Genomic DNA, 27,840 nt, shown 5'->3' with positions numbered 1-27,840 from the left:
GCCCGTGCCCCATGGATGCAGGCCCGGCAATCAGACACTCATCATCGAGCTCCATCTCCGGCCTAACTGCAGGGATGGGGTCCCATTGAGCCACAACCTGGAAGGGAAAACCCTGTCCTTTTGTTGTTTTCATCATTGGGGGTTTTCTGAACCACTTTTTGAATGGTTCTTGCTTACCTTCGGTGACCATACCATGGGCATATCACTGGGACACGCAACTCCCTCCCCCACAGTAAGTTGTTGAATAATAAGTGGGGGGGGCAAAACAAAAGGTGATTTTTTTTTGACAAAATAGCCTTTTCCAGTTTTTTTGATTAAAGAATCATGAAGTTTGTGTGTGCCTGTGTTTGTGTGTGTGCCTGTGTGTAGGTGTATGTCTGAGTAATTTGTGATCTACAGTATAGAACAATCGGTTTACATATTATTTTTGACAAGAAAACATAACCAACAAGGAAGAAGGCTGGTCAGGCTATACCCACATCATATTTGTTCAAGTAAACTAGTGTGAATGACTGTCTGACAGATCAGGAGGCCCTGGACAGTGACATGAACAAGACACAAGAGAGGAAGGCTGAAAAGGAGGAGGAGGAGGAGGAGGAGGAGGAACAGGCTGAAAATCAAGGTGATGACCAAGTGAAAAAACCCCGCAGGAAGGACACACCTGTCCTTAACTCTCCACCACATATACCAGGTACACCAACAAAATACACACACACACACACACACACACACACACACACACAAAGGTGGTCCATGACATTACAAATTTATTTTATTTTGTTTTTTTATAAAGCATAATATTCTTATAACTGCTTTGTTACTGATGATTAGTTATTCCTTCAGCACTGCGTCTTTTTAACCTTTACTACTACTACTACTTATAATAATAATAATAATAATAGGTCTGTACTGCGACACAGCCATTTCAAATGTTACTTTACATAAAATCAAATTATTTCTGGGTACCAAAGCTGTGGTTTCTTTCCCTCTAGGAGTGAGGATGACAAGGGCTGACAAGCATATGGTCCATTTAGAAGATGAAGAAAATGATGAAAAGGATTTTACGTTTTAAGGTCTATGATTGACACCTTTTTAAAAATCTAGATATTAGCGTTCCGTGTTCTTTGTTAGGTCATTGTTAACATACTAATCATTGGTTGTTTAGCAATTACTACGTTTCACATATGATTCATCAATATAAATTGTCATCAACAATATCAGCTAAAACATGCGATATCCCAAAACAAGACATTTCATTTATTCATAGATGAGGGATTACCCTCATGTACATGTATTTACCCTCATGTATTTTCTGTAGAATCCTCTCCTCTTATTTTTATCTTAACATCCCAAATTGAGGGATTTCATCTCACTTGTTACTCCTGTTGTTTCTGTTCTTCTGGTAATTTTTGTGGAGGTTACGATTCCAAATAAGTGTTCCTACAACACATACAAACAAACCCATGTTTAATTTGATTTTGTTTCTGTAGCTTGAGTTTCCAATGTTGCTTGCATGAACAATGCAATGCAGCCAAAAATGCATTGTTCATTGAATCATACATTTTACCACAAAAGGAAAAAAAAGTTTTTTGGTTTGTTTGTTTGTTTCTGTAAATTGTCCTGAATCATGTTGTGGTTGGGATATTTTCATAGAAAATAAATAAATATATACATCAATTAATTAGTCAATTAAAAGAAAATAAGCTTATTTTAACCTAGAATTAAGCTTTTTTTTCCAGAGGAAAACATACGAATGATTGATGAATGATTAACCCCGTAAATAAATCAATTAAATAAATAAACAAAATCAATTTCATACAAACACATATATATCAAACAGCTCATATTAAAAGCACTAGAGGGGTAGATTGAAGTCTTTCAGTTTTTCCAAAATACTTAATACAGTTAAAACCATGACAGACCAGTTCGAGAAATGGTTGCTATTTATTGGTATGATTAAAAACCTGACAAGAAAAAAAACAGCATTGAGGCTGCAAGCAGCTCACAGAGTAACAGCTTGTTTGCTCTAAACTTAAATGAAAGTTTCAATTGAGTGTATTCATAAGTTTGCGGTCACGGATGCAAAAAATAATCAAATATTACAAATTTGAATTTCAATCGCGTTTGCATCATTATCATACAATATCATTTCATTGGACAATAATACAGTATTTACCATTTTGAGAAATTCTACTATACAATGCCAGGATCAAGGCTCATTCTTGTTAAGTGAACACTGTTGACAAACATTTCATTATCTCTCTGCCTTCCCAGGCTATAACATTGAAAATTAATGTACCTATAATTTCATATTCGGGAGGAGGCAACGATGCGATGAAAACAAATAACACTGGTGGTGTATGCGCGTCAGTCCATCTCAGAGTTTTGAGAGTTACCCTTCTAGTCCACACTTAGAGCCCAGAAAAGATTGTTCGGTTATTCAAGGCCTACACATTTATTCACATTTATCCAAGGAAGTAAATAGGCTTCCAGGAATTTTTGCTGAAGCGATTATATACACACTCTTTTCCTTGAGAATTCTCAATCATGCACCAGTTGCTTTGTATTCTAATTTTACACTTTCAGTTTCTTATGGCGCCTACATCAAAATATTTACCATTTTATTTTTGGAACCCAAAACACTACCCTATGGACTTAAGTTAAAGTCATTAGTCATTAGTCCTTCTCCTGTTTAGTTCAAACCAAATTTAATGTCTTGAGTAAAGATTTGTCCTCTGCATCATGAAGCCACTGAAACATTGCCAATAAACTGACTGAATACTAATTGACTGAATAATTCTTTTGCTAACTTGCTTGTGAGAGCACCAAAGACCTGTAGCTTTAGCTTAGATATTCTGAAATGTATTCTGAAAAATAACAGATATGCAATGATTATGCAGAAACACTGAAATAAATGGCAGAAATGAAGGAATCACTAGGAGGCAGGGGCTGTGCTGATACAAACAGAAACCAAAGTGATATGATCACTTTCTGCAAACTAAGGTCACTTCCTGCGACGCAGGGAAATTTTCTGCAGTCGCCTGGCCTTCCCCCGGGCATCAATGGGCCGCATTTCGGCGACCTTTGACCTGGCTAGCCGATAGGAGCTGGAGCAATAGCTTGGCCTTTTGCAGTAATGGAAGGAAAGACAGTCAGGTGAAGGGTCTGTGGACAAAAAAACAAAAATAAATATGGTAAGAATTCAGTGTGAATTCAGTGCATAATTTCTCAAAGTAAAGGGAGTGACTTCACAGTAGTGAAATGGGCCATTTCCTGGTCAGGGTGCAAAACTACATCATATAGTCAATAAAAGTATTTGAAACAAAGGCCTACAACAGGAAAATACACTGATTGCTTTAAAATGAACCAAAACACATGTAATTGATAGGCCAATACAGTTTTATAATTCATGATTATACTATGAGAGACAGTGGCGCAGTTGTTAGTGGTTCCGCGTTACCATATTAAAGATTGTTTATTTCTTATTTGATTAGATTGTTTATTTGGGTTCCATCACCATGACAGATGCCTTGCTTTAGAAATTTAAGGGGGGGCAAAGGGGGGGATTTAAAGTGTTTTAAGGAGATATTCTGAAAATGAATGCAAAAGTAGTCCCCAAAGAAAAAAAACTACAAAGTTCTGGTGGCTCCATTTCATTTCTTTCATGGGTCATAATAGTAATCTTACTTTAATAATAGTAATAATTTGTCTGACTGTTCAGGAAATCAAGGCAATGAATCATTTGTGTCTGGTTGAGGGGGTTAATCCATATTTTGGTTCACTGACCATTTGAAAACCGCTGAATATTTAACAAATTTTGAATGATACAGTCGAGCCATAGTCTATTCAGGACGTCTCAATTTTATCACAAGCTTTATCTTAAGCCGTTAAGATAAACATTAGCATTCACATTAGCATTTGTAAAAATGCCCAATGGTAATATACCCAGTGTATTTATCCTGAATAAAAAAAAAAAAAGAAGGAAATAGCACCATCTACATCAAAATGGCTAAGCTCATGTTGAACCCCACAAAGTCTAGGTTTTGTACCAGTTCTATGCTGTTGTTGTGTTTCTGTGTGGCTCTCTGGCATCTTCCTGTCTTCATTCAGGGTTTTGTCCTCCTTCCCCTGTTGAGACGGCTGTTCCACCTCGTGGTGACCCTCCACATGTATTCTTGTTACTTCCTGTGCTGGACTGACTTTGTCTTCAACTGTCCCACACTCATGGGTTTCTTTGGCATTCTTTTCTTCTTGACCACTCTCCACTGCCTCTCGTTGGTCCGTCCCAATGTCTGTAAACAACAAACCATAAAGAAAAACCTTTCAACAGATGCAATGCAGATGCTCACAGCAGTAAAGGAAAAAAAACATGTGCTTTTCCCACTTTCAAAGCATGTAGAGGTCTGTAATTTAATGGCCAAAAGACAGCAGGCAGAACTAGAGGTTGCAGAGATGAGGATGTTGAGGTTCTCTTTTGGAGTGACCAGGATGGATAAGATCAGGAATGAGTCTATCAGAGGAACAGCACATGTTAGATGTTTTGGAGAGAAGGTCAGAGAAGCCAGACTGAGATGGCTCGGTCACGTACAGAGGAGGGAAAGAGAATATATTGGTAGACAGATGCTGGAATTGGAGCTGCCAGGCAAGAGGTCTCGAGGAAGACCAAAGCGAAGATTTATGGACGTAGTGAGAGAGGATATGAAGGTAGTTGGTGTGAGAGAGGAGATACAGAGAATAGGGTTGGATGGAGAAAGTTGACTCGCTGTGGCGACACCTGACGGGAAAAGCCGAAAGAAGAAGAAGAAGAGGAGGTCTGTAATTTTTATCACAGCACAGGGACTCTTGCGGCAGTCACAGACCTATTAGTTGTTCTTCCTGTTCTCCACTCATTACCTGTATTAATTACACCGGTTTGAACTCCTTACCTGTATAAAAGACACCTGTCCACACATTCAATCAAACAAACTCCAACCTCTCCACAATGGCCAAGACCAGAGAGCTGTGTAATGACATCAGGGATAAATTTGTAGACCTGTACAAGGATGGGATGGGCTACAGGACCATTGGCAAGCAGCTTGGTGAGAAGGTAACAACTGGTAGCACACTTATTAGAAAATGGAAGAAGTTCAAGATGACAAGATGAGTTCTGGAATGAGTTAGATGAAGGGATGCAGAATATCCCCAGAGATAGTAATTGGTTCAGACTTCAATGGGCATGTTGGTGCAGGAAATAGAGGGGATGAAGAAGTGATGGTAGATTTGGTTTACAGGATAGGAGAGCAGAGGGACAGAGGGTGGTTGATTTTGCAAAAGGGATGGAAATGGCTATAGTGAAGGTTTTTTTCCAGAAAAGACAGGAACACAGGGTAACTTATAAGTGCGGAGGTAAGTGCACACAGGTAGGCTACATCTTGTGTAGAGGAGGTAACCTGAAAGAGATCAGTGACTGCAAAGTAGTTGTAGGGGAGAGTGTAGCCAGACAGCACAGGATGGTGGTTTTTAAGATGATTCTGGTGACAAGGAAGATCAAGAGGACAAAGACAGAGCAGAGGACAAAGTGGTGGGAGCGGAAAAGGGAGGAGTGTTGTATGGTTTTCAGGGAGGAGTTGAGAAACACTCTGGGTGGTCAAGGAAAGCTTCCAGGTGATTGGAAAACTACAGCTAATGCTATCAGGAAGACAGGTAGGAGTCTTTAGTGTGCCATCTGGAAGGAAAGTAGATAAGGAGACTTGGTGGTGGAATGAGGAAGTGCAGGCGTACATACAGATAAAGCGGTTAGCAAAAAAAAGTGGGACACTGAGGGGACTGAAGAGAACAGACAGGAGCACAGGGCACAACAGAGACACAACGCAAGGAAAAGATAGAGGTAGCAAATGCAAAACAAAGGGCGTACAATGACTTGTACGGTCTTATTGGACAGTAAGGCGGGAGAGAATGATCTATAGAGGTTGGCGAAACAGAGCGATAAAGATGGAAAGGATGTACAACAAGTCCGGGTGATTAAGACAGAGAGGGAAATGTATTGACAGATGCTAGAAGAGTGATGGGAAGGTGAAAAGAGTACTTTGCAGAGCTGATGAATGTGGAAAATGAAAGAGGGAAGAGTAGAAGAGGTGACTATTGTAGACTGCAAAGTAGCAGAGATTAGTAAGGCCAGAGGGAGCTGCACTGCGTTTTTGTAGACCTAGAAAAAGCATATTACAGGGCGCCAAGAGAGGAACTCTGGTATTGTATGAGGAAATCTGGAGTGGCAGAGAAGTAAGACAGGTGCAGGACATGTATGCCAGCTTTGAGACAGTGGTGCGGTCTGCTGTAGGATTGATAGAGAAGTTCAAGGTGGAGGTGGAACTCCATCAGGGACCTTCTTGTTTACAGTGGGGATGAACAGGCTGAGAGATGAGGTTAGACAAGAATCTCCATGGACCATGATGTTAGCAGATAACATTGTGATCTGTAGTGATAGAAGAGAACAGGTTGAGGAAAAACTAGAGAAGTGGAAGTATGTGATGGAAAGGATAGGAATGAAGGTCAGTCACAGAAAGACAGAGTATATGTGTGTGGCTGACAAGAACGTGGTTGGAGCGGTGAGGAAGTGGAGATCAAGAAGTTGGATGATTTTCGAGGAGGTGAAGCGATGGGTTCAAGCAGGTTGGAATGGTTGGAGAAAAGTGTTCGGGGTACTACTGTATGTGATAGAAGACTATAGGCCAGAATGAAAGGAAAGGTGTACAAGACAGTGGTGAGACCAGAGATGCTATTTGGTCTAGAAACAGTTACAATGATGAAAAGACAGGAGGCAAAGCCAAAGGTTGCAGAGATGAAGATGTTAAGGTTCTCTTTGGGTGTGACCAAAATGGATAGGATCAGGAATGAGTCTATCAGAGGTCAGTGTGAATACCTTTGGCTGCCTGAGACTTCCACGTCTCCCTGTTGTGATTAATCTCTTGGTTCCAGATGACCTTGAAGCTCTTGAAGTCCACAGTGGTCAGCGAGCAGCTTACTTCCGAGGTGAGACTTTTCACGCTGGAATGCTTTCCATCGCTGCCAGTAATACTGTTGACACTGCGGAAATTAAAGATATAAACATATAAAAAAAAACAAGATTGAAACTTGCACATGCAATCAAGCTCTGGGCATCATAACATTGGCCAACACAACGGGCATCAAGGATGTAAAATTGCATTGTCAGGCACCTGTTTTTTTTAACCGTCCCCTACTGTATCAAATCTGTCATTGTTAATTGAGTGAAGACTACAATTTATTATCATATCATCATCATCATATCCCTAGGATCTCCTAGAACCCTCCTCCACCCATTCAGATGCAAGACTACTTTCAATCCCTGGGTTTGGACGGGGGTTGAATACCTCTCTTTGTTTAGGAATAGGCTTAAAACTATATAAAAGCTAACGGTTAGGGCTCGGCTAGCCCCTTGTTATGTTGCCGTAGACTCATTCTGTTGAGGGATGTCCAATGATGCATTTCTCAGTGCATGATAGGAACCTCATATCTACTCCCGAGTCCCTGGGTTCTCTCATTTCACAGGTTCCCAGGAGGGGGATGTTTGATCTACTGCAGTGGTCCTGCCAGGGCCCACCATTATTTCATTTGTGAATATTAAAGCGATTATTGTATCACACCACACTAAAACCATGTAACTTTTAATGGTTCTGTTGCTATTTGTATGGCTGTTCCTTCCAACACTCATTACCCCTCTATGCCTGAAGAAACAAGAGAACCTGGTGGAAACCAACACATATGAGGCGGACATACGAACTCTATAAAGAAAGGTCCACTGTCAGAATTTGGATCAGGAATTTTTTTTGCTGTAAGACTGATACCCTACCCACTGTGCCACTGTGCCACCCAGAACAACAGACATCCATCCATGTCAAATTGTAAATGATGTTGTCGTCTACATACAATAAAGAGCTCAAATGACAATTATACTCTAAAGCTTTCGTTTTAAATCTACACTACAAAACAAACAAAAAAAAAACAACTTATATATTGGGTAATACTTAATTGCATGAGATCAGTGACCTTTTATCACAACATTACAGCACTGGACCTAGTCAACCTTCAATCTCCAGAATACAATATAATCTCACATTTGTCCTTGAAGCAATTAATTTGACAAAATATATATGTTCATTTCAAGACCACCTGACTTTATACTCCGAGGCAAACGCCCAGCACATTTATCTTGTACCATTGCTTATACCGTCAGATAGACCCCATTGTCTAATGAAAAGATACCCTTGATGACATCATCTGAAGGCCTATTTATCTCTTTCTTTTTCCCCCTTGGACTCAGTCTGTCTCGCATTCAGGAATCCACATCCTTTCATAATGATGAGAATTTTAACTTACTGGCAAATGCATTGCTTAATCTGAGCCATCAGTGTTTCATTGCAGGTCCATGGTAGCTTCCAACATAATTACACACTCCTGTGTAATAAGATACCAAAGGGTTTTTTCCCAAGATAATGTAGCTGCTGCAGTATCCCACACGAATAAAGATTGGCGTAATTACATGGGTCGGTAAGCGATTGTCTTCTTTATGGGTGTTTCACCTTGAGCGCCTGAAGCCCTCCAGTCCTGAACGAGAAGCCTCTTCAATTAGCGGTGTCACAATCAGCTCGATCATCTCCGTCAGCACAGCAAAGGTGGGTTCCACAATGAAGTCAATGAATCCTGCGGGAGAGAAGTCCAATTAGCATTTCTCTGACTTTTTTCTCGGTCATACAATGGGGAAAAAAGCATTTAGTCTGCCACCAACTGTGCAAGTTCTCTGACTCAAAAAGATGAGAGAGGCCTATCATTTTCATTATGTTCACTTCAACTATGAGAAAGAATGAGAAAAGAAAAAAAATCCAGAAAATCACATTGTCTGATTTTTAAAGAATTTTTTTGCAAATGATGGTGGAAAATAAGTATTTGCTCAATAACAAAAGCTCATCTCAATACTTTGTTGGCAATGACAGAGATCAAACGTTTTCTGTAAGTCTTCACACGCTGTTGCTGGTATTTTGGCCCATTTTTCCATGCAGATCTTCTCTAGTGCAGTGATGTTTTGGGGCTGTCGCTGGGCAACACGGATTTTCAACTCCCTTCAAAGATTTTCTATGAGGTTGAGATCTGGAGACCGGCTAGGCCTATCCAGGACCTTGAAATCCTTCTTAGGAAACCACTCCTTTGTTGCCTGAGCGGTGTGTTTGGGATCATTGTGACGTTGAAAGACCCAGCCATGTTGGTTCTTCAGTTCCCTTGCTGATGAAAGGAGGTTTTCACTCAAAATCTCACGATACATGGCCCCATTCATTCCAGTTCTGGTCTCTTTACAGCAAAACAGCCCCAAAGCATGATGTTTCCACCCTCAAGCTCCACAGTAGGTATGGTGTTATTTGGATGCAACTCAGCATTTTTTTCTTCTCCTAACACGACAAGTTGAGTTTTTACCAGCAAGTTCTATTTTGGTTTCATCTGACCATAGGACATTCTCCCAATCCTCTTCTGGATCATCCAAATGCCCTCTAGCAAACTTCAGACGGGCCTGGACTTGTTCTGGCTTAAGCAGGGGACACATCTGGCACTGCAGGATTTGACTACTCAGCGGCATAGTGTGTTACTAATGGTAGCCTTTGTGACTTTGGTCCCAGCTCTCCGGAGGTCATTCACTAGGTCCCCCGTGTGGTTCTGGGATTTTTGCTCTCTCATCTTGTGATCATTTTGACACCACATTGTGAAATCTGGAGCACCCAGATCAAGGGAGATTACCAGTTCAAAGATGTGCCATTAATACAGGTAATGTGTGGAGGACAGAGGAGCCTCTTAAAGAAGTTACAGGTCTCTGAGAGCCAGATATCTTGCTTGTTTGCAGGTGACCAAATACTTATTTCACTGAAGAATTTACCTATGAATTCATTAAAAATCCTACAATGCGATTTCCTGGATTCTTTACCGCCATTCTGTCTCTCATGGTTGAAGTGTACCAATGATGAAAATTACAGGCCTCTCATCTTTTTAAGTGGGAAAACTTGCACTATTGGTGGCTAACTTGATACTTTTTTTCCCCACTGTATTTGTAATAGGTTATCATAATCTGAAAATTGAACAGCAGATACATTTTATACCATTAGACTGATTTAAAAAATAATTATCTATTCTTCAAAAACTGATATATAGTCCTCTAATGATCAATGTCAATGGCATATGCTAATGTATATAACCCATACTGAGCAGTGACTACCTTACCAATCTGGGACTGGGCCACCATGGTGGATTTGCGGTCACACAGAGGAGAAAAAGGCAAACCCAACTCTGCTTCTTTATCACCCTGAAAACATATTAAATTCAATAACTAGTCATCAAGTGGAGGAAAAATACTACATTTAAATCAGAATATCGGCATTAAAATTGTATTTACCTCAAGTGTTTGAACTTTAAAACACATGATTAAGAGGCCAAAAGCATACAGCAGATGTTACATTGTTTTCACATATTACACTAAGTTTAACTGACAGGCCAATTTGTACTTTGTCATACTGTCACTTCCAAATGATTACTTGTCAACTTAAAACATATAAAGTTAATGATAAGCACATACAGACCTTTTATTTCTTTGATTTGCTACACCCTCATTTGATAAAAAATGCTTTAAATTGGTTAAATCATGTGTTTCAAATTTTGATCTGGACAATGTTAGTGTTAGTATGCACTGTTAGGTTGATACACCAGTGTTATTTGCTGTTATTTTCATGGACAATTATATTGCAATACTGTATTGTGATAACCAGTTGCTAGTGAAAATGAAATTTAATCGAATAGAATAGAGAAAAAAAATGACTTTAATTGTAGACAGTGGACAGTAGACAGTGCACAATGCAATTATGGAAAAAAAAAGTGGTAGATGAAAAGGATAAATCTCAAGTAAGTAGCCTTTACCATACTGATTACTCATATTGAAAAAAATAAAAATGACAATCAAAAGTGGAGCTGCCATAAATGACCAGAAGTTGTGGTATAACCTGTCTGAAGAACTCCTCCAGCAGGGAAGTGGTCCAGCGGTGGTGGAGGTCCCAGCATTTGGCTGGATGGCTGATGTCAGCGGTGTGCAGCAGCAGAGATAAGGCCTTTGGTTTGTCAATCCTGTTAAATTCAACCCAATAAGTCACTGTCATGAAGAGCTGGTCTGGGTACTGAGATGCTCCTATGTGAAAGCAAAATTACGTGTTTTGACAAATATACCTTGGGTATTAATATTTGAGAAAAATATTGGTTCTGTTCAACTGTCAAATGTAAAAAGCCTTTTCCTTTATAGGTACTCAGAGCACTTTGCAATATTACCTCCATTTTTCGAATTACACACACAGAAGCCGACCCACACACTTTCTTATTTATTAAGAGCACCTCCTCAGCTTGAGCGACATCACAGCAAAATGGCCGACTAGTTTCAAGACTATGGATTTGTCTGACAAAAAGATGAAGGTGATGGTGCACTCACGCATCGGGTTGCTGCAGGAGACTCTTCATGGTTTTAATCTGCTGGAAGTGGCAAGACATGTCGGTTGCTAAGACCATCTCCACCACCAGAGTCCGCAGCTCTCTGAAAGAGTCGGTCATCTTAACACTGAATTACAATGACAGACTCCGGGATTTTTGTATACCTCAAAAAAATTGAGCTATTTTGACATGCCAATGTGCACTCATAGTTTTATAAATAATTATTATATTTTGTTTTTGCTCATAATGGACTGTTAAAATGATCGATATGATGTCAATGCCCTGCTTTTTTGTGATGAATACAGCAATATTATATTATGAATCAATTTTTTCTGTATTTGCATCAGAGGGCTTCTGCTCATGCAATCTGCTCATGTTTTGCCAGGCACCTAAGAGGTACGAGAGGTGACGAAAAAAAAAAAAACGTAACACAACAAACTCAGGAGTTGGTTCCTGCTCACCTCCAGTCCTCTTTGGAGAGATTTAAGAGAATGTTCATTTCGTCGTCACCCTGTAGGAGGCGGTAGGCAGCACTGACATGGTGGTTCTCCAAAACAGCTCGGTCATTGTATAGCATCGCCGTGTCTGACCTGTGTATTTCACACATTGAAAATTTCATCAGTACAATGATTTTTTTTTACAGTTTGATGCTCCTTGCTAGTTTTGATCCTGCTCAGATACACAAGGCAATTCGAATGTGGGCGGGTACAAAGTTGTCACCCTTCAGCATGAGACTCATAACTCATAACTCAACCTAAACTCAAATAAAGACCAGTCTCAAAAAGAGTCTGTGAAAAACAAATTACTGATATATATATATATATATATATATATATTAACCTTATAGAAGGCTGAAATGTAAAGTCCCAATGACACAGGATTCAGTCTCCTTCAAACCTCATGAAGAAATATATTTTTGAATAAGGAACATGATTGATATGATCTGACAAACAATATGTCAGATGCTTCAAGGACCAAGTATCTTCATAACATGGGGTTTGGTAAAGTAAAACATTAAGCACCTTGTTTGATTAATATCTGGAATGTGAACAGAAAGTTACCTAGTCTGGATATGAAAGTTATTTGTAGTTCCTGTGTGTTCAAAGTCATGGATGGCAGCTGCAAAAATGAGGGCAAAGATCTCCAACTCAGTGAGCCAATGCTGGAAGGGAGATTGGATGGTCAGAAAGAGGAGAAATGTAAGATCACACCATACAGATTTGAGTCTAAAAGAAAAGGTCGGAAGACTTGACAACAATTATATATCTCAGCAGAATTGAAAGAAGAGTCTATAGTTGCTTAGTGATATATCTATATATATATGCGTACTGATGTTTGGTGGCACCTTAAACAACCACCAATTCGCCGACTGTGCGTTGATTATTACATGGTTGTAAAAATTTGATCAGAATACAACTCTGACAATCATGAATACAATTCTGACCCACCACCATGCCGGTCTTGAGTAGAAGGAAGTGGATGGTCTGCGTGACGTCAGCAGCATGCATGAGGTTGTGGTAGGGGTTCTTGTGTTTGCTGTAGCCCACCTCCAGCGATTCCGCAAACGATATAAGCGCTGAAACAGGGACCTGGCACATATTATTCCAACAATGAGGGGAGTTGACAAGGAATGCAGAATTTGTTTTACACCTAGGATAAAGTCATATTGGTCATTCAATACATATTCACTATTAATTACATTTTATCAATACATATTATTCCTCTCATGTTCACATTTAGATACAAGTGATACATACAAATGGAATATAACATGCCTGAGAAGATTTAACTAAGTCTGCGGTTTCTCCGATATCCTGATGGTGAAAAATTATATAATCGCCCCACCTGCTGGTGTGGAGGGAGAATTACTCAACATATTTGTAAAATATATGGTAAAATTCACGTGGAAAGATTGATGGAAATGACATGTTGTTCATGAATTTATAGAAAACAGAAATTTTGCTGATATGAACTGCTGAATGTCTTTTTTGATTGTAACTATTCAAAAGTTGTTCAGTGATTTTTTTTTAAATGCACAACTTCTAAAAGTCTTAAAACAATATGACACATGATGACTTGTTTGACTGATTTACAAATTTCATACCTTAAAACGATTGATCAAGTCATATCTGGTGAGCAGCTCATAGAAGACAAATTTTAGTGCATGTTGTCCGCTGGCATCGTTCAGTGCAAACACGTCGAAGCACCACATGTCCACATGCTGCAGAAGAAACATTCAAAAGCAGCCATGGTAACATCCACATTCAAAAGCAGCGATACAGGAAAATGAGTGAATAATTAAATTGAATAAACATATTTGAATATTTTTTCAGACTCATGAAGACATTGTACTCCACCTCCATTAAATAGCGATTTTTGAATAATCAACCTGAATCTAAAAGGAGATCCATCCCCTCCCACAGTCCAAAATCATGCAGCAGGTTAATCGGAAAAAATTGGGAAAAATTGCCCCGAATAAGTGAACTGGTGAATGGTTGTTTTTACATGTGGCCTTGCAATTAACTAGCAACCATTCCAGGGTGTACCCCGCCTCTCACCCAGTGAGAGCTGGGATAAGCGGAAGAAGATGGATGGATGGATTGATGGATGGATGGATCTTATTATAATTAACTGAATAAAATACGGCAGTATTTTGTGCCCTTATATTCTTTTACAAATATTTTAGTATTATTATTACTATCATTATTATTATCATTATTATTATTATTGTTATTATTATTTTACTTGTGTTTTTTTTTTTCAAAATTAAATGCTGAAATCAGTCTATTTTGCATGATTGATCACATTTCATATTACAAACAAATCATGGCATCAAGGGTATAATAAAATGTGGTTGCTTGGAAAAACACAAGCAAACTAATGTTTGTGGGACAAAGCTCCATCAACATATTGCTTTACCATAAATATTGCACATAGTGTAACTATGATTGTGGGGATACTCAGAAGAACCCTGTGAGAATGAAAATAATTGGACCCAGTTTTTCCTTGCCGAGACATGGGTCACCGGGTCCCCCCTGGAGCCAGGCCTGGGGACGGCTTGGGGGTGAATGTTAGTGGCCGGGTCTTTACCCATGGGGCTCGGCCGGGCACGGCCCGAAGGAGCATCATAGGTCCCTCTTCCCCTGGGCTCAACACCCACTGGGTGCTCAAGTTCAATGCTCAAGTTGGAACAACTGGGAGGGGTGACTTGGAAGGGCGTGATTGGGAGGAATGGCCCCCCCGATCCGAACCCAAGTGGCATTTTGTTATTGGATTTCTTTGCTTGTCACGGAATGTCCATAAGGAACATAATATTCAGGAACAAAGGTGCCCATATGTGCAATTGGCACCAACACACCTCAGGCCTTTGATCGACTTTGTAGTTGTATCGTCGGACTTGAGGCTGCATGTCCTGGACATTCGGGTGAAGAGAGGGGCGGAGCTGTCAACTGATCACCACTTGGCGGTGAGCTGGCTCAGATGGTGGGGGAGGATGTCGGTCAGACCTGGTAGACCTAAATGTAATGTAAGGGTCTGCTGGGAACATCCAGCAGAGTTCAATGTCAGAAGGAATTTCAACTCCCACCTCAGGCAGAACTACAACTACGTCCCGAGGGAGACTAGAGACATTGAATACGATGGGTGCATCCTTTGTCAAGGCGGCAGACCGGAGCTGCGGTCATAGGCGGTTAGCGCTTGGCAACCCTCAAACCCGCTGGTGGACTGCGGTCGTGAGGGATGCCGTCAAACTGAAAAAGGGCCTGTGGCCAGAAAGGAGTCTGTAAAGCAGCTGACAGGTACTGGTAGGCCAATCGGCATTCGGCTTTGGTGGTTACAGAGGCAAAATCTCGAACACGGGAAGTTCGGGGAGACAATGCAGAATGACTTCCAGTGGGCATCGAGGACATTCTGTTCCACCATCCGGGGGCTCAGGAGGGGGAAGCAGTGCTCCATCAACACTGTGGGAGCATGGTGCTGCTGGCCTCAACTTGAGATGTTGGGGCAGGAATACTTCCAAGATCTCCTCAACCCCATTGAAATGCCTTTGCTATGATGAAGCAGAGCCAGGGGACTCTGGAATGGACACACTTATTTCCAGAGCTGAAGTTGCTGAAGCAGTCAAAATGCTCTTCGGAATCAGGGCTCCAGTGTTGGATGAGGTCCACCCTGTGTTCCTCAAGACTCTGGATGCTGTGGGGCTGTCCTGGGTGACACACCTCTGCCGCATTGCGTGGATGTCGGAAACAGTGCCACTGGACTGGCAGACCGGGGTGGTGATCCCCCTTTTTAAAAAGGGGGATTGGAGGATATGCTCTAACGACAGGGGGATCAGACTCCTCAGCCTCTCTGGTAAGTTCTATTCAGCGATGCTGGAGAGGAGGGTCTGCGAGGTTGTTAAATGTCGGATCCAGGAGGAGCTGTGTGGTTTCTGTCCTGGTCTTGAAACAGTGGACACGCTCTATACCATTGGCAGGGTCCACAAGGGTGCATGGGATTTTGCTCAACTGGTCTGTATGTGTTTTGTGGACCTGGAGAAGGCATTCAATTGTGTCCAACGGGAAGTCCTGTGGGGGTAGGTCCGGTAGTACCGGGTACCGGTAATGTTCGATCCCTGTATGATCGGAGTCGGAACTTGGGCCGCATTGCAAGTTGTAAGTCTGACCCATTTCCAGTGAGAGCTGGCCTGCCAGGTCTGCCCTTTGTCACCGATTCCGTTCATAACTTTTATGGACAGAGTTTCTACTGTAGGTGCAGCCAAGGCATCAAGGGGATGGTTGGGTTTGGTGGCCGCAGGATCGAGTCTCTGTTTTTTGCAGATGATGTGGCTCTGTTGGCTTCACAGGCCATGATCTCCAGCTCTCATCAGCTCTCACAAGCTCAACTGGAAACGGGTGGAATGCCCACTCCGGGTCAGGGAAGACATTCTGCCCCCAGTAGAGGAGTTCAAGTATCCCGGGGTCTTGTTCACAATTGAGGGAAGGATGGAGCGGGAGATCAACAGGCGGAACGGTGCAGTGGCTGCAGCGATGCAAATTCTGTATCGATCCATTGTGGTTAAGAGGGAGCTGAGTGGAAGGCGAAGCTCTCAATTTACTGATCGATCAACGTTCCCACCCTCACCTATGGTCACGAGCTGTGGATAGTGACTGAAACGATGAGATTGTGGATACAGCGGCCGAAATGAGTTTTCTCCGCAGGGTGGCCGGAGTCTCCCTTAGAGAGAGGGTGAGCAGTTTGGTCATTCGTGAGGAGCTTGGAGTAGAGCTGCTGCTCCTTTGCATTGAGAAGAGTCCCACGAGGTGGCTTGGGCATCTGGGCAGAATACCTCCTGGACGCCTCCCGGTGGAGGTATTCTGGCCATGTCCATCTGGGAGGACACTGTGGGGAAGACACAGGACACGCTGGAGAGACTATGTCTCCAGGCTGGCCTGGGAACGCCTTGGGGTCCCCCCAGAGGAGCTGGACCATATGGCGCGGGAGAGGGAGGTCTGGGTTTCACTGCTCCGGCTGCTACCCCTGTGACCCGACTCCGGATAAGCGGGAAAAGATGGATGGACTTATGTATGTATGTGAGATACAAATGAGAATTTTTCCCATAGCATGCTAAGCAATTATTGCCTTTGTAGAAAAATACATGTATACAAACAGTTACATGTATTCTCAAATACCCATAATACAATTTTCTGGTAACTATTGTACCAGATTGGACAACTTCCCATTCCTATTGGTCCGAACCAATTTCTACCTATGATCTAACACGGATGAAATTTTCAACAAGAAAGAGAAGACAATATACCTTCAGCACAGCAATGACACTTTGGGGATAACTGAGACCAACCATATTGGACGTCCTTCGGTACATCCTGTCAAAGAGATAGAAGACACACACATACCAAGTTTCATTCAGTGATCCAATCACTTCTCCACTGCAAGGGGCACTGAAGCAGCGAAACAAACAGAACCTTTCCACAAAGATGCCAGCCTGCACCACATGGACAATGCTGCGGAAACGAGGTTTGTCTTCATTCCGACGTAATGCAAGCCCTCTCTGCCTTGTGAAGGTGGAGGCAAGCCAGTCGCGGACCTCGGATGGTACCGAGTCTGACTGAATGTCACTCAGTTCGTCTTCCGGGTCCACATATTGCCTGTGAGGATAAACACATATATGAAAAAAATAAACTAACAAAAAAATATCATGACTTATAAGAGTTGGATGACACTCTGGAAATGTTCTAAATGTGCCCTGCTTCCTCTTCAAAGCTTGTTTCATGTACAACATCCTGTTACTTGCACTGACATTGTTGTTCAGTCTTGAGAATATTAGTTTGACTAGGACTTACGGCAAAGGGAGAAATGTATAGTAAGTTTTATAAAAAGGGGAATATTTAAAATGCTTCAACTTTTTTCTATTGTCTCTTGGTAAGAGGAATCACTATGTTTTCATGACATTTGAAAGAATCCTTCACATCTCCATATAAGATAAACTAAATTTTTCAAGTGGCCATGGTGGTAAAAATGTATTTCTACTCATTTGCCTTTTCCATTTTTCATCATATCTATACCAGTCATAGCATAGTCCATATTTTTTCTCAATTCTGACCAGAATTTAATGTCCAGTTTAGATAATAGGCAATTTCTTGCATGGATAATAAGCTCTGATTTAATCTCAAGTTGTTTTTTTTTTAAAGTCCAGCTACGAAGGAATGATGGATAACTAAATATTCCATCAACAACAGATTCATATTCAAGTCTGTTCCTCCTTATCAACAAATTGAAGCACTTTTATTTCCTTATAATTTATCTATTTATTTTGAGAACAAACTACCTCCCTCAGCTGAACAACTTTCATAAAAACAAGCTGCATAAAGTCATTATCACGATGCGTATTGACTAAGACACATACTCATAAACATGCTTTTCAACTCTTGAAAAAATACAGAATGCTCCTTGCCTGTTCTCCTCAATGTATAAAGATTCCAGGACAGTGGCAGCGTACTCCAGGTTTTTCTTCAGCTCCACCACTGACGCCTCCCCCCGCTCCAGCTGTTTTATCAGGCATCGCAACCTGCGACACAAAACCACCAAAACGATGGAAAAACTAATGTCATCCAACCCACACACTTCAATTTTGATGTGTCATCAGAAGTCAGGCAGTGAATAAACAACCCACTCAAACAGCAGTTCATGAAATAGACATACAAAATATATAGATATTGTTTTTTTCTCCTCTACACACTTACACCCCCCCTTTTAGTTTAGCGTTTCACATCTAATTCATAAAATTTAAAATGATCAGTGTCATTATTCACATGTCTGTTCCTAATGTTCAAAATTCCATCTCATTAATAGAACACTGGCACTTTTGCCACTTTGGTTTGTGAAGATCATAGGTGATACCACCTTCATGCAAAACAATATCAACAATCCAATAGAATATGAGGATGACCAATTGAAATGGTGCTTGTATTTTTTTTTCTTTGTGACCAAAATAAAGAATTAACATCAAATTGAATTGAGTTCTCCAGTTTCCTTCCACTGTCCAAAAACGTGCGGTAGGTTCACCGGAGACCCTAAATAGCCAGGGTGTGTGAATGAATGAGTGAATAGCTGTATGTCTCTATATCTGCCCTAAAACTGGTGGGCAACCCTTCCAGGGTGAACCTCACCTTTCACCCAATGACAGCTGGAATAAGTTCCAGCCCCCCAAACAACCCTGGTTGTAGGATCAGGGATACAGATAATGACTGAATGTATAAATAAAAGTTTAAAAAAAATAAATCAATCAGTCTCTCTAAAGACGGTTTACTTTGTTTCACATCATATTTTCGTTTTAGCAAATCCTGGTAGGAAACACATGCAGTGCTGTTGGATTGCATGTGGACAGCTAAGCCTTTTTCCAGCCTTTATCGTGAAATATCTGGTAGTGTGATAGCCTGGTATTCCATTCATTTTGTGTGAAGTTGAGAGCTAAACTGAACTTTTGGTGTTGTTATAACTTCTGCACATCCTGCAATAGCAGTTTGGACCAGTCTACAAAGCACGCTGGAAGGTCAGTACCAGAAAGTATTTATGGTTTCAGTGGCTGTAGACGGAATATGACACTTTTGTACGTTACCTGGTGTTGTAGATAGATTCCTTTCACAACTCTCATAGAAACATCACTGTGGTATGTTGATGAGTATAAAATTACATTGTATGTTTCTGGATTAAAAAAAAAAAAAAAAAAAAAAAACTTCTCTCAATATTCGCCAATGATTATTTTTGTGTGTATGCATGACCTGATAGCTGTCTTCTCCATGGCTTCTGGTGCATCTGGGACTGGCAGTTCATCAGCCAAAATCTCCTCTGTGCTGCGTGGATCAATCAAAAGTCCCTTTTGGTCAGAGATGTCAATGCTTGCTGTGATATCCGTGCCCAGTGCATTCTGGGACCGTGAGCCTAAAACGTTTTCATAGAGACAAAAAGCCTCTATCTCTATTATACACATACATATTTATGAGTTGAACAGAAAAACCTTGGGGGAAAAAAAAAGAGTGGCCTTACGTGCAAAGCGGGCCAGCGGACGCTTACTCCTACTTTCCCCCGCTTCATTAGCAACTGCAATGAAGAAAATGGCAAAATAAATAAAGCATCTGGTTGCTGAAAAAAAAAAAAAAAGCTTGGGCAAGGGTTACCCTGAAGGAGATGCTGCATGCGCAACACAAATCCAAAAACACACACAGACTACCTCAAGTACAAGCATAAGATTTATTGAAATGCTCATCCGCTGTACAATTAAGCGGCACTAACAAAATGTAAAGTATTTTACAAGTTTTAAACACAAACACAAACACCAACACATATTGAAAGAAAAGAGAAGAAGAGGACAAGGTTAGGTGTTATGATCCATGCAGAATTAGTTTAAAACACAATATAAAAATATGCATCCGCGTGTAAAGTTGATTAGAGAGGGAGAGTGCATGTGTAATCAGACGATGGCAAACTACTAAAGAAATCAACAGAAGTAGGAGATAAAGAGAAGTGCGGTTATGTTCAGTGACAGAGGTCACTTCATTAGTGATAATGACTCCCTGAGCTCAGTTCAACAACACACACACACACACACACACACACACACACACACACGCACACACACACATGCACGCAGGCTGCAGGCACACATATATTTGTCCAAGCTACAATGATGTAATTTCCTATCTCTTCTGGTTCCCATAGAGACAGCAGTAAGTCAACACACACACACACACACACACACACACACACACACACACACACACACACACACACACACACACACACACATACAGTAAACTCAACACATTGTGCTCCATTTATTTGACTAGAGATAAGTACAATTTCATGATTTTACACACTCTAAAACTAAAAATAAAGTATGTGTATGTGAGAGCAAAAGTGCGGTTTGAAATTTTTCATGAGACTGCGATAACAACATCAAGGCAGAAGAAATCAAATTGTTTATTGTCCAGTGCCCTTTGTTTTGAGTCTGATCAAATACAGATGTTTGATCAGCGACCCTACCTGTCCAACCATGCTGCTTCTGGTGCTCTTTATCTCCCAAACCCTGTGTTAAATATTTATAGTGGCTTGCAGTAGCTGTTAAAAGCACTGTCCCCATTAAACAATAGATACATTCGTAAAAGTGAATAATTATTTATCTTATTAATATTATTATTAACAGTGAAATGTAAAATTTAAACACACCTGTTCACCCCAACCACCTCTGGAAATAGTGGGGATCTGAAATTAACACCAGGAGGAGAGCAGTGGGTCAATATGCGCTAACAAAGTTATGTTTAACTGTGAATATGCTGTGAATATGCCTATCTTCCCAAAAGACAAGAAAACTGTGTCTTTCCCAGGATTTCTTAGGATTCTCACTGCAGTACTCCAACTTGGATTCTAACACTTTATCTAATGGCAGCACACTTTCAAATTATTCGATTTCAATGACATTCAATGTATCGCAGCAATATTTTAATATCATCTGCATTTTGTAGAACTTCTCACTTACTGTGTGTAGGAATATGCTCCATAATTTTTGATTTAGCCAAAACCAAACCAAAAGATTGCAAATGCTCAAAAAACTATTGTTATTGATAATTAAAAGAGTCAACCTTCAAAGTGTCTGTGATGTTAGACAGCAATAACAAACCCGGTAGAAGAGAAGACGTGATATAACTTTTGCAAAAAGCCGCTGTAGCAGAACACAGACTGAAAGGGCTTACGGGAGAAAATCGTGCAGATGAACGTATTATACAGCAAATAGCAAAGTTGATCAGGCTGACATCTTGTATTGAAAATACAGACTTGATAAATGCAACATTAGGTGCATGCATCACTTTGTCATTTCCTATGAAATTATTAGATTTTACCTGGTATCCCAAGTGTTTTGGTCTTTGAAAAAAAATGCTGAAAGAATCTAGTTGTAGGTGTCTGCAAGTATTTTCCAAATCTTTTCAAAGTCTTCCAACGTAAGATCCACTGTCTTTGTAAAATCTCAGTGTCTGGGCTGAGACTTAAAACTCAAAAAAGTAGTCTTAGATGTGAGCAGTGTGAGATAATAGTTTGACACAAGTTTTTGCAAAATCCTTTCAACTTCTTAAGGTGTAAGCCCAGCATAAGTCATCCACTGCTTGTTAAGTTATGTTATACAAAACAAACATAGCCATGTTGGTTACTGATATTACTCACTTATCACTTTAGTCCATCACAAAATCATGTGTTTGATGGACCAAACCACCAGTCCCAACTACCTCTATGGATCTTCCTACTTGAGGTTCTAATGATCTATCTTTTACATAGGGGTTAAATCATATAAAAAAGATTTGCATCAAAGAAAACTTCACCTCCTAGGATGCACAATGCTCAAACAGTCTGCATGATATCGACATTAGTTTTTAACTCGACCAGGTCGTCACATATTCGTGTTGCTCAGATGGTCCCCAAGTTGGCAATCTCTATTTCCCTTCAACATCCACCATCTTTGCTGCTATTACCAATTTTAGACTAATCGATACCTGACATGCAGGTGAAAATAGAACAGAAGGTTGGAAAAAGGAGAACAGATCATCACCATTATTAGATTTTCAGACTGACCATACTCTGAGTGGTTTAAAGTATTATGGCTACCGTCTCGCGTTGTTGCTCTTATCCCATTTATTATCATTATTATTTTTCACGCGGATTTAAATAACTTTTTGGTCAGCGTTGATCTCTTAGCCTACACGAGTGCGTAGCTTGAGGCAGGTTATTCATGTACTCTGTGTTAACAACAGACTATATAGAGGAAATTTATACAAATGTCACATATACAGAATATAATAGCACTCACAGTGACTATTGGATTGCACAGAGCCCAGCTACGAGACACATTTGCCAAGTTCAATTTTCTTTAATTCCACAAATCTCCCGTTCAGATCTTTTCTATATTCTGTTGTTTTTTTTTTTTACAATGGCTGACCTGTGGCTACCCAACAACAGAAATGACAAGGGATTCTGAAGTATTATTTGATAAATACACGAAAGCAATCAAAATCTACAATAATCTGGCCCGTATACATGCTCCCAAATTACTTTGCTTACTTGCTTAAGTCCAGAAATCTCTGATTTGTTTGACAGAATACCCACAACTCACAGACTCCTGTTCTGGAACAGTTGGTCCTTGAAGCGGTTCAACTGTTTGAAGGAATGAAACCCGCAACCGATGCACTTAGTCTTCAGTGTTGTCCTCTGATGTGGTTTTCGGACTCGAGGACAATGCTTCGGTGAATCGGCTGCTCACATACCTGACCTACTGCATTTGTGCGCTTCAGTTGTAGGTGGGAGGCTCGGGACGTTGTTGAGAGCAGAAAAATGCATCTTATGACGTAAGAATCAATTTTCATGTGGTTTCAAAACCGAGTATCTGCAAATTTTGAAGGGAGGACCAGATCGTTGAAAATGGATAAGCTTGATATACATGGACATGTACGGTGGCAGATGTTCCAAATGGACATCCACATGTGAAAAAAAAAAATGTGTGTATTTAACTAACTATAGGGTATTTTATAAATGCTAGCTTTCAATCATGCTTTTGTAATTAAGTAATTTTGTATGTACAACCTGTCATATTGGTGCACTTGGTCAACGTTGCATGATCAGCATCATTTTCTCCTTTGACACCTTTCTTTATTATACACCCTCTTAAGAGGACACCATTTTTAATGGTGCCTAAAAAATGTCCTGCTCGGCTTTGTTTAAGTAGATATGAGCTAGAAAAGTGATGACTGACACGAGAGTCCAAACACAGTAATACTCACATACAGAGCACCATATACACACACAAGCACAAACTCACATGTTCTCTTACCAATGGTGAAGCTAAAGCCATCAATGCTGAAAGTGGCGCTCCGGCACTTTTTAAATCCGTGTTTTTTAAACGTTGGCTGTGTCATATCGGCTGTGCGTGAGCTCTCCTCTGCTCTCTGTCTATCCGTGGATGACGAGAGAGAGAGAAAGAGAGAGAGCAAAGCTCTGTTTCCCAGGAGAGGAGTAAATTCAGAGACTGCCCCCCTCCACCCACCCAACCAGCCAACCACCAAACCAACCACCCCACCTCAGTGACTGTAACCCTGGCAGTGCTTGCATTCCCACTGGAGGTTGATAGAAGAGTGGTGCTTTCAGCAGACATGTGAGAAGAAATCCACCCCCACCCAACACACACACACACACACACACACCTCTCCACGCCTCTACACCCACGCTTGCTTCTGTTCTTCAATCCTTCAAGGCCACCATGCTCCTGCAGGAGCACACTCACAAAAGCGTTTGCTTTCTGTCCTTCCTCTCCCTTTACCTTCACCAATCAAAGCTGCCTCCAGGAGGGATGCGTTTAGCTTTCCCTCTGCCGCCGTCTGACAAGTGAGATCAGCGTCTCTTCATTACCAAAAGAGGTTGAGGAGACTTTTGTTCTGCTCATCTTTCCACTTTTTTTTTTCCAAATAACTGTCTGTGCAACTTGTTTATATAACGTGTGTCAGTGCGAATGGGAGCCTTTTAATCTGCGGAGCTCTGGATCACGTTCACATGGACAATGCAACAATGCAACATTTGTTTGATAATGATTATGATATTTACTTGATTACCATTTTTTGGAAAAAATTGATCAGAATAGCAATTTGTCTCTTTTTGATATTTTTTTTATCAAGAAAAACAGTGTGTTTATTTATTTAATATTATACAATCTTTTCATTTTTCTGTTGCACACTGTCATTGCATATACAAAACCAAAAGGGGAATTCATGTTTCACGTTACATCTTGCAGAACAGTGTGAACAATACGATGACATGTTTTGGACAAGAAGAACTCACCATCCACAACGTTGAATCACCTTCAATACAAAATATAGGGAAATTATCATAATATAGTAAAAATGTGAGCATTAACATAGGGTTAAAAATAAGATTTGCTCATATACTTGTGCAAAGGCAGGAGTTTAAACATGCAAATATTTACAGGCTTAAAAATATGAACGAGTGAATTTGTACCAGACAATATGATCAGAGGGCACTTTCTTGAATAGTTTAGGATGACTTATGGAAGTTGATGGCCTGGTGGTTGAAGCAGTCAGCCCCCAGTACCACATGACAGATGGTGTCGACCAGAAAAGTTTATATCTTGGGCGACTACGGCCTTTCATAAGGCCGTGTGTCTTCCACAGGTACATAATGCAATAGATGTCCTAGATGGTGGGACCAACTTGTGAACAACCACAACTGCTTTATATCGGAAGAAGGAGGGAAAAATTCCTCCATTTAGGCTCCTGGTATGTTAACCTTCGTGCCACAGTTGTGCAAGACTACAATACAAAAACATGCCTCAAAAAACAAGCTAAAAATTTAGAATCAGAATTGATGTATAATTCCAACTCTTTCACTGATCTCATAACATAATTAAATGAAGATGAAATGGTTTTTCCTCTCCAGTGATATATTTTTGCATTGTAAATATTTCTCATTGTACATTTATCATCATAATCGTGAAAACATCTATAGTGGTGATGTTTGATTTTATAGGATATATTTGCAATTAAATAACCATAGCAGAAGTCTGACTCGCTACAATGCGCTTAAGGGGTTTAACCATGATACCTCTGCTTCATTATACCTGCTTTACTTCATTTGGCTCTCTCAAGCGAAAAATGTGACACGCGACGTGACATACTGCCTTGTGCCGGGACGCAACCGTGAAAAGTGTAGCGCGACCAAGCAGAGATGAAGGTTGGCCTCTCATGAGAGTTTAAAGAGGATGCTAAGAACAGATGTGTTATGTAGCTTTTCTACATAATTAAATATATTTGTATCAATTTTTCAGAGAATGGTCAAGGAAAACATTTCAGTGTTTCATATTCACGTTAATTGTGGTGGAGGGGTTTGCTAGTCCCAGTGATCCTAGCAGATAGGTTGTAATGGGCTTTATGCCCTTGGAAGAGTCACCCAAAGCACCTTAAACAGGTCCCAGGTGAGGGACCAGACAAACCGTGGGTCAGAAGACCCTCATGTAGACTTACAGAATTGAACACAGTTTTCCCCTGCCTGGCCCTTACCTGAGCCAGGGTTCAATGCTGAGAGCCTGGTAGCTAGGTCTGCATCCATGGGGCTTGGCCGAGCAACGCCTGAGAGGGTGACATAGGTACCTCTTCCCCAGAGCTCACCAACCATTGGAAAGGCCAAGGGAGTCGGGTTCAGTGTGAGCTGGGTGGTAGCCGGAGCGGGGTACCTTGGTGGTCTGATCCTCGCCTTACAGAAGCTGGCTCTAGGGCCATGGATTGTCACCTCTCTGGCAGACAAGGAGCCTGAGCTGGTGCAGGAAGCTGAGACATTCCGACTACATATAGTCGGACACATCTCGATCCATAGCGTGGAATCTGGAACCAGGGCTCTTGACAGGGACTCACCTTTTTTTTTTTTTTTTTTTTTTTTTAATCTGGAGTTGCATTTTGTTAGAGGCGCCAGGCAGGTGTGGGCATATTGATTGTCCCCCGACTAAGCACCTGCACGTCAGGGCTCAACCCGGTGAACAAGGGGGTAGCCTTCCTCTGCCTTCAGGTGGGAGGAGGATCTGACTGTTGTTTGTGGTTATGCACCCAACAGCATTTCAGTTTACCCACCCTTCTTGGGGTCCCAAGAGGGGCTGCTAGAGAACGCTCCTACTGGGGACTCCATTGTTCTACTGGGAGACTTCAAGGCTCATGTGGGCAATAACAGTGTGACTGTATGACCTTCCTACAACGCCCGGGCCTGCTCCTAATGAAATGGTGGGTGATCTCTTGGGAGCTCATCTCCCAGACCTGGACTAAAGCATCAACCCACTCCTGGACAGTTTGTTGTGCGACGTGGCGTTGGTGGATGGAGCGAGACATGATGTCCCAGAAGTGCCAAATTGCATTCAGGTCTGGGGAACGGGCGGGCCAGTCCACAGCCTCGGTGCTTCCATCTTGCAGGAACTGCTGACACGCTCCAGCCATATGAGGTCTAGCATTGTCTTGCATTAGGAGGAACCCAGCCACACCAGCGTATGATCTCAAAAGGGGTCTGAGCATCTCATCTCAATAAACTACTGGCAGTCAGGCAGCACATGGAGGGATGTGCAGCACCCCCCAAAGAAATGCTACCCCACACCATCACTGACCCACTGCCAAACAAGTCATGTTGGAAGATGTGGCAGGCAGCAGAGCATTCTCCACGACATCTCGAGACTGTCACATGTGCTCAGTGTCAATCTTTGTTTTCATCTGTGAAGAGCACAGTGCCAGCAACGAATTTGCCAATCTTGGTGTTCTCTGGCAAATGCCAAAGATCTTGCACGGTGTTGGGCTGGAAGCAAAACCCCCACCTGTGGATGTCAGACCCTCACACCACCCTCATGGAGTCGGTTTCTGACCATTTGAGCAGACAAATGCTAGATGTCATTTTGCAGGACTCTGTGCAAGGAGGAACAGGAGGAGCATTGCCAAAGGCAGAGGGAGCAGTCCTGCTGCTGGGTCGTTGCCCTCCTACGGCCTCCTCCTTGTCTCCTAATGTACTGGCCAATCTCCTGGTAGCGCCTCCATGCTCTCGACACTACGCTGACAGACACAGCAAACCTTCTTGCCCCAGCTTACATTGATGTGCCATTCTGGATGAGCTGCACTACCACTTGTATTGGTTGTACATGCTGTCTCATGCCAGAGTGAGAACACAGCCAGCATTCAAATGTGAGCAAAACATAAGCCAGAAAGCATAGGAACTGAGACCTGGTCTATGGCCATCACCTGCAGAACCACTCCTTTATTG

The 27,840-nt window shown here is 41.4% G+C and overlaps 1 protein-coding gene across 1 annotated transcript; it reads right to left on the bottom strand.

The window, feature by feature from the left end:
* Positions 1 to 1,008: 1,008 nt before the first annotated feature.
* LOC147226237 (dual specificity calcium/calmodulin-dependent 3',5'-cyclic nucleotide phosphodiesterase 1A-like) lies at positions 1,009 to 26,412 on the bottom strand. The gene is made up of 16 exons (XM_086161094.1): positions 26,112 to 26,412; positions 19,785 to 19,944; positions 18,458 to 18,571; positions 17,469 to 17,651; positions 17,303 to 17,369; positions 13,610 to 13,726; positions 12,954 to 13,094; positions 12,567 to 12,667; positions 11,967 to 12,095; positions 11,507 to 11,608; positions 11,031 to 11,151; positions 10,258 to 10,339; positions 8,577 to 8,697; positions 6,899 to 7,062; positions 4,050 to 4,292; positions 1,009 to 3,165 (listed from the first exon to the last, which is right to left on the bottom strand). Exons 1-16 carry the CDS (start codon positions 26,410 to 26,412, stop codon positions 3,005 to 3,007), a joined length of 2,307 nt encoding a protein of 768 aa, XP_086017220.1. The 3' UTR covers positions 1,009 to 3,004.
* Between the last annotated feature and the right edge of the window lie 1,428 nt (positions 26,413 to 27,840).

This window comes from Fistularia commersonii, chromosome 15 (genome assembly GCF_037954325.1).
Source record: "Fistularia commersonii isolate RoL2024-O1a breed Wild chromosome 15, RoL_Fcom_v1.0, whole genome shotgun sequence".
Taxonomy (NCBI): Eukaryota; Metazoa; Chordata; class Actinopteri; order Syngnathiformes; family Fistulariidae; genus Fistularia; species Fistularia commersonii.
Note: the sequence above shows the minus strand (reverse complement) of the source record. Positions and strands in the feature narration are given on the sequence as shown.